Consider the following 12406-nt stretch of genomic DNA (forward strand, 5'->3'; position numbering starts at 1 on the left):
TGGACAACTGATCCAACTTGGATTCTTTTAATGTGCTCCATTCTCATTTCAGTAACACTTAGAATGATTCGTGATATTGAAGTTTTACTTCTAGGCCTGCTGCTCCCCTTAATTAAATTTGGAAATGAATAGTATTTTTTTCTAAGCCTGAAACTACCAGTAAAATGTGTTTGCTTTCACTTATCTCTTCCATTATGTACTGTAGTAAAAATAAACAACAACCCTGTAGTTTACCTAGATCAGGAATTATACTGTGTATAAGTCTTGCGAAGCCATCTTCCTCATTCAGGAAACCAAATGAAAATATTCCTGTGAGTGCATGCACTGACAACTGTGTGTATTCCTCCCAAAGCTTATGTTCGTTGATATTTAGCCATATGTACCTTCAGCCAGTGTCTCCAGTGAACATTTTGTTTTATTTATTACATTTATATACCTTTATCTTCCGGGGAGCTCAAGGTGGTATACATGGTTTATCAAGGTGGTTACATAAGGCTCAAACACATATGCTGTGATCCTCTGTGCATACTTGAAAGTCCAATGAATTTCGATTTACTTCAGATAAATGTTTATAGGATTAGACTGAACTTCAGACCTTTAACCCAATAACTATGTCGTATGAACTGAATGTTTAAGTTTAGTTATGATGCCTGAGACTTTGTAGTAACACAGTAGAAACTAATAAATAAATGTGGATGCATTTCTCCCCTCATTGAATAAGCATCTGCCAGACAAAATGTTCGCAAGATCTCATTTGAAGAAGCCTTGGAACTTCTGGGTACAGGTTTCCTTCGGGGAAGTACAGGATTTCTACGAGCCAGTGGTGATATTCTGAAAGGGACAAGCTCGGTCAGCAGGGATGTTAGAGTTGGAGTCACTCAGGTTTGATTATGTTATATATTGTAAAAGTTACTATTCTGTTTTTTGTTTTTGTTTTTCTGTGAAAGTATTATTGCATGGTAGTGTGTATTGAACTAGTTAATTGATTTTACATGTTAATATTTTACAGGCTTTGACAGAAGACTAATTACTTGTCTTCTAATATTTCTCGGTGTTTTACTTGGATGCTAATGGTGCTTATTTCTCTTTTTGAAAGAGAAATTAATTTGCTAATAATGAAATTATTTTCATGTTTATAATTTTCTTTCATAATGCTTGAGTTAGTTCATTGTCTTTTATTTTTAAAAAATGTTTCTTAACATTCAAAAACCCTTCTGCTTTCATTTAAGAGCTGTTATATTCTGCAGCTTGCAATGGTGAGCCTTCTCTGGGATCTGGTTCGCGTGTCACATTAAACCTTGGTTAAAATAAACTATGGCTTGATGTGAATGAGCAGTGCACTTGTGCATGCTGCTGAAATCGCAGGAACTTTGCTTCTCCTTCACTTGCTGCTGCTGCACCAGGCATGATCTGACTTGTTGCCTCATCTGAACCTGGGCTCATGATTTGTTTCTCTCTAAAACCTTGGCTTTCACTCGTGGTTTGTGTGAGAAACAAACCATGAGCCTGACTTGTTTCCCACAAACATGTAATTGCTCTTAGCTGATGTCTGAAAGAACTTGTTCCTTGATTAAGCATTAATAAAGCAACTTAAATGACACATCTTTCACATTTTTTTGGATCAGTGACTCTCAAGGACAGAGAGCCATGGCAGAGAGAACTAACTAATCTCAGAGCAGTTTCATATTTAGCAATTTAGTATCTGAGAATTTTTGTTACAGAGTCAGTAGAGCTGAGGATTTTTGTGACATGAATGCAAATCCGGTATGGGGGAGGGCATTAATACTTTGCCATCTGTTAATTGATTGCCCTTCATAGGGTGCCAGTATGAAGTGACACCCAAATCCCCTCCCCAGTAGGGCCAATGCTTTAAAAAATCTTGCTGTATTATTGAAACACTAATTCATTCCTTCTCTTCTCTTCTCCCCCTACCATCCAACAAGCAAATCACCCTGCTGCATGGTGAGGCCAGCTGCCCCTTCAAAATACCCTAACTAAAATAAAAATAAAGCTACAGTTTCTTCTTTAAACAATTCCATCATACATGGAAGTCCAGAACCTGTAGCAGGCTACTCAGGAAAATTATTTTAGGGCTGTTTCTGCCGCACATTTTTGAAGAAAAAGAATTGTGTTTTCATTTCTAAAGCCTGAAGGGAATATGCTTAGAAAATGTATTCAGCTAAACTACAAAAGATCTTGCCCTCCAACTACTTCTTTTCTCTGTGCTCAAATAAAATAATGTTGAAACCTGTTTGTTTTTTTTAATTCCAAAGTTAGATTGCCATAAAATAACTCTCTCGTAACTACCGTAATTCAATATATTGGTGGGGTACACCTAATGAGTCCTGTCACCAAAAGTCCTATGTGAGGGCTTCTGCTTATGCAATGGGTTTTCCTTTCCCCCATGACCCAGAAATTGTTTCAGGGTGCAGGAGAACCCTGAAAATAGTGCTCAGGAGGAGGAGAGGTTGATAATTCTATCTGGCATTCTGCAATGCTTGTGCTGACAGATCATCATAGTGCAACACTGATTTTCTTTCTGGGTGTGTTTCTTCCCAGTGTGATTCTCAATGTGGATGTAGTATTTATGAGGTTGACCTATTAACTGCATTGAGTTGAAGTTGATACCCAGTAAGATAATTTTTTCTTCAGAATAAGGGCTCTCTATATTCTTCCATTCTGTTCTGATTCATGAAGTTGCAAACAGTTAAAATTCATTTGTAATAAGGAGGAATAGTCCAGTCATGGCAAACATTTTAAAAAATAAAACCTGTAGGGTGAGGGTAAAAATGCCCTAATTCCCACAAGCGTGTAGTTTATTGTAACCTAATAATTCTTAAATTTCATTTTGCACCAAATGTGGGTGCTACATGCAGAATATTAAATTGGTGAATGTTCTTGCATACCGATGCCAAATGCAACAGTTTACATAACAAGTAATAGCTGTTTCTCTTGCTCTGCTATTAAATATAAAAGAGGAAGAGGCTGAATGAACTAGCTGCCTTGTCGCTACTGGTTTAATTTAAAGCAGTTTTTGCCTCCAACATAGTATCTAAATTTGGCTTATATGACTAAAAGTCAGTTTGTGTCCACCTTACTTCACATAATGAAGCTGGAAACATGTTGTCTTCAAAAAAATCAACCAAATTATTTTGGTGTCCTGTTAATATTATTTAATGGTAGCCTTTATGACTTCTTTAATACTGCATAATATTTTTTGAGAAGATTTTGATGTAAAAACATTGCATTTTAATCAAATCTCTTTCAGGCATATGTGGTATTTATCTCCACGCTGGGAGGGCAGTGGCTTGAAAGGAATTTTTCTGCCTTGCTTTCCCATGTTCTGGACCTCGTTTCCCAGTCTCACCCTAAAGCTATTCAGACTCAGATGGACGCTATCTGTCGCCGCCGCTGTATTTCATTTATCCTCCGAGCTACAGTAGGAGGCCTTCTTGGGGGGAAAGCTCAAATTGCAACTGCCAAGGAGATTTGTCAAGCCATCTGGAAGCTGAAGAAAGTTGTGGGTATGGGACTAACAAGATTATGTGCTCTCCCTTCCCCCTCCTTTTCACTAGTACTTTGTATCATTTCCTAATCTGCTCATGAAGGCTATGCAGTACTGTTTGCATCTCCAGCGATGCCTTATCTGAAAAAAAATCCACATGGATTCATTTCAGAATAATAATCAAAATACCTATCAGTTCCTTTAATATTTCTCCATAATTTAGGTTAAGGTTATTATGTGGAGGGTAAGTCTGATGACTGACTAAAAGCCATGGGAGTCAGAACTGCATGTTGTGTACCAGGGACGCGGGTGGCGCTGTGGTCTAAACCACGGAGCCTCTTGGGCTTGCCAATCAGAAGGTTAGCGGTTTGAATCCCCGTGACAGGGTGAGCTCCTGTTGCTCTGTCCCAGCTCCTGCCAACCTAGCAGTTTGAAAGCATGCTAGTGCAAATAGATAAATAGGTACCACTGCAGCGGGAAGGTAAACGGCATTTCTGTGCGCTCTGGCTTCCATCACGGTCCTCCGTATGCCAATAGCGGTTTACTCATGCTGGCCACATGACCCAGAAAGCTGTCTGTGAACAAACGCCGGCTCCCTTGGCCTGAAAGCAAGATGAGCACCACAACCCCATAGTTGCTTTTGACTGGAATTAACTGTCCAGTGGTCCTTTACCTTTACTTTTTACCTTATCGTGTATCAAGTTACTTCTAGCTGTTGAGGATTTTCCACTGGTGTGGGAATCATGCACATATTCATTGGTTATGAACTTCCCTGTGGCATCAAGCTAGTCATCATCAAGATAAAATAACCATATGGTCCATTCATCTCTCTCAGAATGGGAGGTTTGTGTTTGTACACTGCATCTATGAACGTTGTGTCAGAAATGCTGGAATCTAGATTATGACAATCCAGTGGGCTTGAAGGCACTGACAACCACTTGATAGGTGATGACTTCAAGCCCCTCTTCTTACTGCAGGGATCGTCTGCAGTACCAGTTTTCCATTCTTTGGTGGCTAGTATGAGAAGACAGGGCCTCTGGGAGCATATGGGCCCCCAGCCACTCATTGCTACTCAGATATATAGGTTTCAAAACGGAGAATATTCAGGCTAGTTTGGTTCTGAAGCAGGATATGGAGGTGACATGCTTAACCAGGGCTTACTGTTAATCAGAATTTTGAAATTGGCTTCAAACCCTTGATTCAAATAATGGTTAATAGCCAACTCTTCTTCGACTTAAATGTGGTTAAGATTGGTACTAGCAGTAAGGACTATTCACACTTGAAAGGGAAGGGACTGTGAGAATGGAATGTGGGATTCCACGAACTGCTTCCATGTCTAAGCGATTGGGAGAGTTTTATGTGCACACTAGCTAATTGACTGAAGTGCCCTTCTTCTCAATTGACTTGGGCCCAAATTCAGAGGAAGTTAATCATGCCATTAAAATCAATAGGGCAAGTTAGCTTTGACTCATTAATTTCAGCTGTCCTTCCGTGTGAGTAACGTTCTCTGGATTTGGGCCTATATGTTTGCCGCAACATGGCATCAAAATATTGTCTCCCATACTCTTTTAACAAGCACATGTCTATTTTCCTCTGCACATGCGCAGATGCAGAGAATATCTGCAAAGTTGGTTGTCAGCTGATCTTTGTTTTTTTGCTACTCAATGTCTCCTGCCATCAGTGTTTTCATGGAGCCCCGCTTTTACTGCAAAACTGTATTAGATATGGTCGATGTACCAGCCATCTCCTCCTAGTCTTTTAAGTCTCTTGTTTTGTCTAATGTTGCAAAGATCACACAATTCTTTTATATTACTAGATGCTGCTATGAGTGACAGTAACGTGGAAACCCGTGTTGGTACAACAGATGTGGTAGCAAGCCAACATATGCTTATATGTTCCTTGGAAGAGCTTGGAAACCTCATTCAGAATTTAGGCACTACCGCTGCACCTGTGCTACAAGATTCTAGTACAGGTAATGGATCATACCTTTTGTTCTCCGTGATTTTGTGAAATGTATGTTTTGGATCATTGAAACTTTGGACTCATCATATAAAGAATCAGTTTAAGAAAACAAAATGTTAAGGGTACCTTGGTCTAATCCAGCTTGCTGTAGGATTAAAGCAAATTCTAATACAGGTTCAGATAAGCCCAATTGTCTCTCTCTGTGTGTTTTAAATCCTTATTGGATAAAGATTCTGTGTTGGTTCAGATAATATGTAGGAGATCTGTGATGAGTGGGCTTTTGGAATCAGTTTTCATGCTGTCAAGGGGAGGGTGGGAATCTGTGGAAAGCCCTCCTGTCAGATGTCAAGACTTTTCAAAGACATATGAAGGGAAGTCTAGCGAAGATTTTAATGTTTGATGTTTTTCTGTGGTTTTATAATTTGTTTGAAGTCAGATGAGTGGCATATAAATAACAACAACAACACAGATTTGAAGTTCATTACTCTGTTTTCTTAAACCGTATGCAGGACACAAAATACTCTGGCTCTTAGTTAAAATAGGTATATTCTCTGTATAATAATTATTTAGGCCTTAACCTATTTGCATTTACTTAGGAGTAACTGTTATCTGAAAATAGCGATACTGGTTTCTAATTAAATAAAATGTTAGAACTTGGCTGCACATCTTACAAAAACAGTATTTTAAAGAAATATAATGAGAAAAGAGCTGTTCAGTACTCACAGCAGACTCTGAAGGTGAATTGTTGCAATTGTGATGTTTCTCAGAATTATTTCCCCTACTAAAAGTAACTTAGCTTTGTACAACATTACAATAATGTTATGTAATAATAATGTTCATTAGTTAGAAAGCACCTTAAAGTCGCTATGCCCTGTATAGAAATTGTGGTTGGTAGGTGTTCTTCCAGGTTTATAATCAAAGATTAGACTTTTTCAAGAGGAAAGCAGGGGGGAGGTAAAAGGGGAAGGAGTGTCTGTGGGAAAACACCTGAAAGGGTGTGTGTGTGTGTGTGTGTGTGTGTGTGCGTGCTTCGATGCGATCATAAAGGAAAAGTGGGTGTTAGGTAGAACATCTGAGTGATAGGGAGCTGCAAGTGAAAAGGCAAATAAAGGAGAGAGTAATCTTACATATAATTAGAAGACTGGATCCTTTAGTATCTAGATAGCAGGCAAGAGGCTACAGGGAGAGAATATCGACTGTGGAACAATTTGAAAGTAAGTTCAAGAAGCTTAAATGAAGATGAGGGACGATGGGATGGCAATTAAAAGAGTAAAGAAATGAGCAGAAAATTATAATATGGGCACCATCATATCAGATGAATGTTGCGCCTGTAGTCAATGCAGGAAGCCATAAGATAGTGATGGTGTATGTAGAGAGAAAATGAGATGGCTTGACCAACAGCAGGAGAAAACAGGAAAAAAAGATAATTAAAATATTTGAAGTTTCTGAGCTTGATGAGAAAACTAGCAGTTACATGGTCAAGAGCAAGACGAAACATCCTAGAATTTATGACGTGAAGCACCCTAGAATTGCTTAGTATGGTGTTCATTAGTGTGTTCAGAAGTCAGTTGTGAATCTAGTTCAGTTACCGTTCCTGAAAATTTGCTGTGCTGATTTTTTAACATTTCTGACTTTCCAGGGGTTTTGGATGTAGTGGTGTCCATTATTATCCACCCCAGTATTTCAGTTCAACTGGCAGCGGCGTGGTGTTTGCGCTGCATTGCTGTGGCCCTGCCCTGCTTTCTCTCGCCACTTCTGGATCGCTGTATCGAGCGGCTCACAGCACTCAAATCCTCCCCAGAAGCAGTGACTGGCTACAGTTTTGCTGTTGCTGCTCTACTGGGAGCTGTCAGAATGTGTCCTTTAGGAATTCCACATTGCAAAGGAAAGGTAATTATTTGAACCTAGGTCTTGGTATTCAGTGCAAAGGCATAATTAACTGTTTGATACAGTTATAGACAACTTTTTTTTTTAACAGCCTGTTCCTCACTTCAGGGAATATTTGTGCATGATGAAGAAAGTGTTGAAGAACTTGGAATATTTCAAATGACTGCTTGGTCTATTTCAATGTATTAAACCATATGCTTTATGAAACACAACCACTGAGCGCACCAGATTTAAGATTTTTTTATTCCATCCATGTATCATTTAGCTACACTGATATATCATTTTTACAGAGTGTTGATTTCTATTCTTCATATATAACTAACAGCACAATCAAGTATATTTACTGGCATGTAAGTCCCATTGTTTTCAATGGCATTTACTCTCGGGTAAGCCTCAGTGGCGCTGTGGGTAAAAGCCTCAGCGCCTAGGGCTTGCCGATCGAAAGGTCGGCGGTTCGAATCCCCGCGGCGGGGTGCGCTCCCGCTGCTCGGTCCCAGCGCCTGCCAACCTAGCAGTTCGAAAGCACCCCCGGGTGCAAGTAGATAAATAGGGACCACTTACTGGTGGGAAGGTAAACGGCGTTTCCGTGTGCTGCGCTGGCGCCCCAGATGCAGCTTTGTCACGCTGGCCACGTGACCCGGAAGTGTCTCCGGACAGCGCTGGCCCCCGGCCTCTTGAGTGAGATGGGCGCACAACCCCAGAGTCTGTCAAGACTGGCCCGTACGGGCAGGGGTACCTTTACCTTTACCTTTACCTTAAGCCTCAGTGTGATGTTCTTTGGTTTTGGTCAGACTATAATCCTCAGTGAATTGATTTAAAACATACACACACACAAAACAAACACAAGGTCAGTGTAAGAATGAAAATCTTAACAACTACTGTCTCTTAAATAGAGAAATTAATATCGCTCTTGATAAAAGACTGAACTAAGAGAGATGGGGGAATTCTCATCTGAGGATGTCGCTTGATGTTTTCTGAATTCATGGAGTTTCTCTCCATCTCTTTAAGAGCTGGTGAAATTCTTTTAAAAGACTCAAACTTCCATAACCTCATCCTGGCGTGGTATTAGTTTAAATTGGCAGATTACCATAGCTCACCACTTTCCCACAGACATCGCAGCTTTGTCAGTGAGTGGGGGGGGGGCGAATCTGAGCCTTGTGTTCCTGAACAATGGAAGTGAAACCCATTTGGCCTTGCCAAGCAAAAGATTTTCTTTTAAAACGGCTAATTAGAAGTACATCCACAGATAAGTTGCTTCTCTGTGGTGGGAGATGGGAGTTTTTTTTGGCAAGGGATCTTATTTCTGTTTTTCATTGCTACCTCTCTGGATCTGAAGTGGGTAGCTTGCATGCCAGCTGTCTTGCTTGCATGCCATATGCATCTCAATATCCCTCTCTGGAATTGAAGTGTGACTGTCCAATAAGTCTAATCTAGGTGCTTATCTGTCCAGTACCTGCAATTACAAGCCTAACTAAAGAGGAGCAATGGATAACAGTATGGCAGCACCTTTGTTTTGAAACTCCCTGGCTGTTGACTTTAAGCATGTGCCTTTACTATACAGTTTAAGACACCAGCTGAACATTTTTATGCTCCAGCAAGACACATGATGTAGTGAAATTTATTCTAAATGTTTTCTTGATTTTATGTTTGTTTTAATTAACGATGCTTTCATGCATATTTGTTTTCATTGGTTTGTGTATTATAATCATGTTTTATAAGTAACTGAAGCTTTACTTTGGTTTTTTAGAAAATATGCACAAGCAGTTTATACATTTTCGTTAAAAACTGAATATTCAAGCCATTGCCATTTTTTAAAAATCCAGTGGGATCTTGAGCAAAATAGGTGGCAGTTTTAGTGTAAGCATTTGCTGCCACTGTAGAGGTCCAAACATCTGGAAACAACAGCTATTGCTATCAAATCCTTATTGCATACCTTATTGCGCTTCCATCCCAAGTTCTGATGGGTATTTTATTCAGTAACAAGAGACTGCCAGCTTATCCCCTCCACCATTCTAAGCCTCTAAACCAACATTTTGTTTTGTTTATGCATACATAAATACTATTACTACCATAGGTTTTTTGGGGTGACTTACAAGAGAAAAACAAGAATAACTTAAAATAATCACAATTAGGTTCAGTCCAGAATTTCTCTGAACAGAGTTCTGCTCTGAGCGAACGGGGAGGTGATCTTTACTGAGTCCTCTTTCCTCCTGCAGTTCCCTGAAAAGCTGTCCTCCAGGGTTGTAGGACCCTTCAGGGCAACATGAAAAATGATGTACAGACTGCAGGCTGAAGGAATCATTTAGGATCCTTGAACATCACGTCCACCCACCCCTGTTCATCCAGCTAGGAGCCTCTGCTGCATCTTGGTGCCTTCTGTGAATAGAATGAGCCATTCATGAAGCAGCTTCTCTGGAGCCAGTCCAAGGGAAATACAGTAAATAAAACACAATTGCCTAACAAAGGAGTGGCCAGTCAGAAGGCATAATATGCATCTCTCACATGCAGAAGGCCATTTCACAGCATCTGAAGACAGGGAGTCGAGCTCTCAAAAGCGTTCACCACAATAAATTGGTTCATCTTTAAGGTTTCACAAGATTTCCTTCCTAACCAGAATTAAAAAGTGGCTGCTCTGGAATTTTACTGATTATTAACAGCTCCCATTTATCCTATTTGGGAGCTGTTAAATATATAGAAACAATATGCATGCCTTTCTCGGAAAGTGTTTAATTATGTATTTTCATTGTTAATGCAAAAACCATCACTTTTTATCACAGGCAGTCATGACAGTAGCTGAGGATTTGTTGCGTTCTGCTTCTCAGAATAGCCGCATCTCAACACAACGAATGCAATCTGGATGGCTCCTGATAGCTGCCTTAATGACATTGGGTAAGACTGACTAGCCCTCTCATTATTTATTTCAATATATGAATGTGGCATTCTGCAAATCAGCTTGGTATGGTGGTTTTTTAGTTTATTTTGCAAGGAAGAAATCCTGGCTTTTTATATTCTAATTATTCACCTCAGTAAACACTCCCACCCAGCTGGTGATTAAGCTGGGAACATGGATAACCTAAATAGTTACAACATTATCGTTCTCCTGAGAGTGTTCCCATTACAGCACAAGGGCATACATTGAAAACTGTAAAGTGTGCCCATTTCTGGTTTAAATGCCTTTGTTTTTGCTACATGTAAGTATGTATCAGAATTCCATACTGTGCCCAGTAGGTGGGGAAGTTATCCACTTGGCTCATGCACTGACAGGCAAAAGTGGTCGCATGCTAAGCCTGTAACATCTTTAAAGCCATACTGAATTGTATACCTTTTTTTCTAATAGCAGTGACTTCTTAATTATTTAAGAAGCACCAAAGTTAAGTTAAGTCGGTAGTGCAGCATACATTTGTTTTTACAATAGTAGTCAGTCTTAAGTTAGCAAACTTAACTTCCCCCCTCCCTTTTAACAACAACCATTAACAACAAAGCAATCTGCATGGAGGACGTCTGAAATATGCATCAAGAAAAGGTAAGTGTGAGATTCAACTAATGAATCCCTTCAGCAGAAGCCCTAGACAAGGACTTGTGCTTTCATACCAGGGCTTTTCATCCCACTGAAAGTGGCTGGGGTGGGGGTTGAGAGATCCCTCTGAAAAGTGTGTGAGCTAGGGAGAGAGGGAAAGCTGAAATGCTTGCCCTGACACAAGGTTGAATTCCTCCCTGAATTCTTGAGCTCATGATAATTATGCAAAATAATTCATGTCACCTCTAGCTAGGGATTATGGACACTCAATTGCCTAGCCCAGGCACAGGCCAATCTACAAAGCTGGAATCCTATTTTTGGATGGGGGCTGGATTGTGTCCCCCCTGTCTTTATGCTCTGCTGAACAGCTGATTGGTTTAATTCCAGCTCCTCATTTCCCCATTCGCTCCTTTTACTGGCCTACATATGCACCAACCAAGCTGCAATATATGTGCCGTTTCAGATGGAGGCCTCGACACTCCTGATTTTAGTTAAAATATTTTCATTTTTACCTTAAAAGTCATAGAGTTTAGATTGATTTATTGATTGTTGCACAAGAGGACATATGGCGGAAAGAGGAGAACAGCAGGTTGTACTAAGCCTTGTCATGAACGGAACATGTAAGCAAAACCCAACAGGAAAAGCAATTGTTTAAAGCAGAGGTGGTAGTATGGGCTGCAAGCATTTTGATTCACCTTCCACTCCTCTACAGACTGCATGGCACAATACGGTGTTGGTGATGATTTTAATTCATTACCCATTATTCATCCCAAGGTCCCAGCAATTTAAAATAAAACATCAAAAACTGTTCGAACCAAGTTGCAATTGTAAAAGTAGGTTGAGCCCTATATATATATATCTTAGGTATCAAAGGCCAGGGTTACAAATAGCATTTTCAGCGTACGCCAAAAACTGTATAGTGAAGGTGCAAGATGCACTCTGTGTTCATAAGAACCACAGAATTGTAGAGTTGGAAGGAACTTGGAGGAGCATCTAGTCCAACATCCTGCAATGCAGGAATCTCTACTAGATCATTTGGGTGCTGTGGCTTATGCCTTTTTGGTGAAGTTCCATTTCATCTAACAAATACGCCTCTCAGATGTTGTTGGATTACAATTCCCATCATCCTTGAACCCTCTAGGCAGCTAGCAGGTGGTTTTTTGAAGGTTCGTTGTTGACATCAGAATTTTAGTGCATCGTATTAATATGAGAACATGTCCAATATTAACATGATAGGTCCGGCGGTTGTTCAGCACCATCTTCCAAGAATGCTGTTATTGTGGAAATGTGCTTTCCCATTATCACCTAAAGATTTAGAAACTGAGAAAAGCCGGGGTGATTCATTTACATGGCAAGTGACGCTGGAAAGCCGGGCAGGTGCTCTCTGTGGTATGTGGAATTTATTTTGGCTGCTTTGTAATTTCTCCCCTTTCTTCACATTTTGAAGGAAAAATTATGTTCTCTTTTTGACTGTGTGTGTGTGTATGCAGTATACTTCCTGAGATCTCTTTTCCCCAGTTTCCCACTTATGGCGG

At 40.1% G+C, this 12406-nt stretch overlaps 1 protein-coding gene across 3 annotated transcripts in view; it reads left to right on the forward strand.

Moving 5' to 3' along the window:
* Positions 1–12406, forward strand: part of HEATR5A (HEAT repeat containing 5A) — a 62612-nt gene that overhangs the window by 13847 nt on the left and 36359 nt on the right. For all 3 annotated transcript variants that reach the window (XM_079954255.1, XM_079954256.1, XM_079954257.1), the window contains 6 exons: positions 722–882; positions 3269–3524; positions 5322–5477; positions 7107–7357; positions 10132–10243; positions 12108–12260. In XM_079954255.1, the coding sequence (XP_079810381.1) occupies positions 722–882; positions 3269–3524; positions 5322–5477; positions 7107–7357; positions 10132–10243; positions 12108–12260 (1089 nt within the window). The remainder of the gene's footprint in view (positions 1–721; positions 883–3268; positions 3525–5321; positions 5478–7106; positions 7358–10131; positions 10244–12107; positions 12261–12406) is intronic.

The sequence above is a fragment of the Podarcis cretensis genome, assembly GCF_951804945.1.
Source record: "Podarcis cretensis genome assembly, chromosome: 1".
Classification (NCBI taxonomy): Eukaryota; Metazoa; Chordata; class Lepidosauria; order Squamata; family Lacertidae; genus Podarcis; species Podarcis cretensis.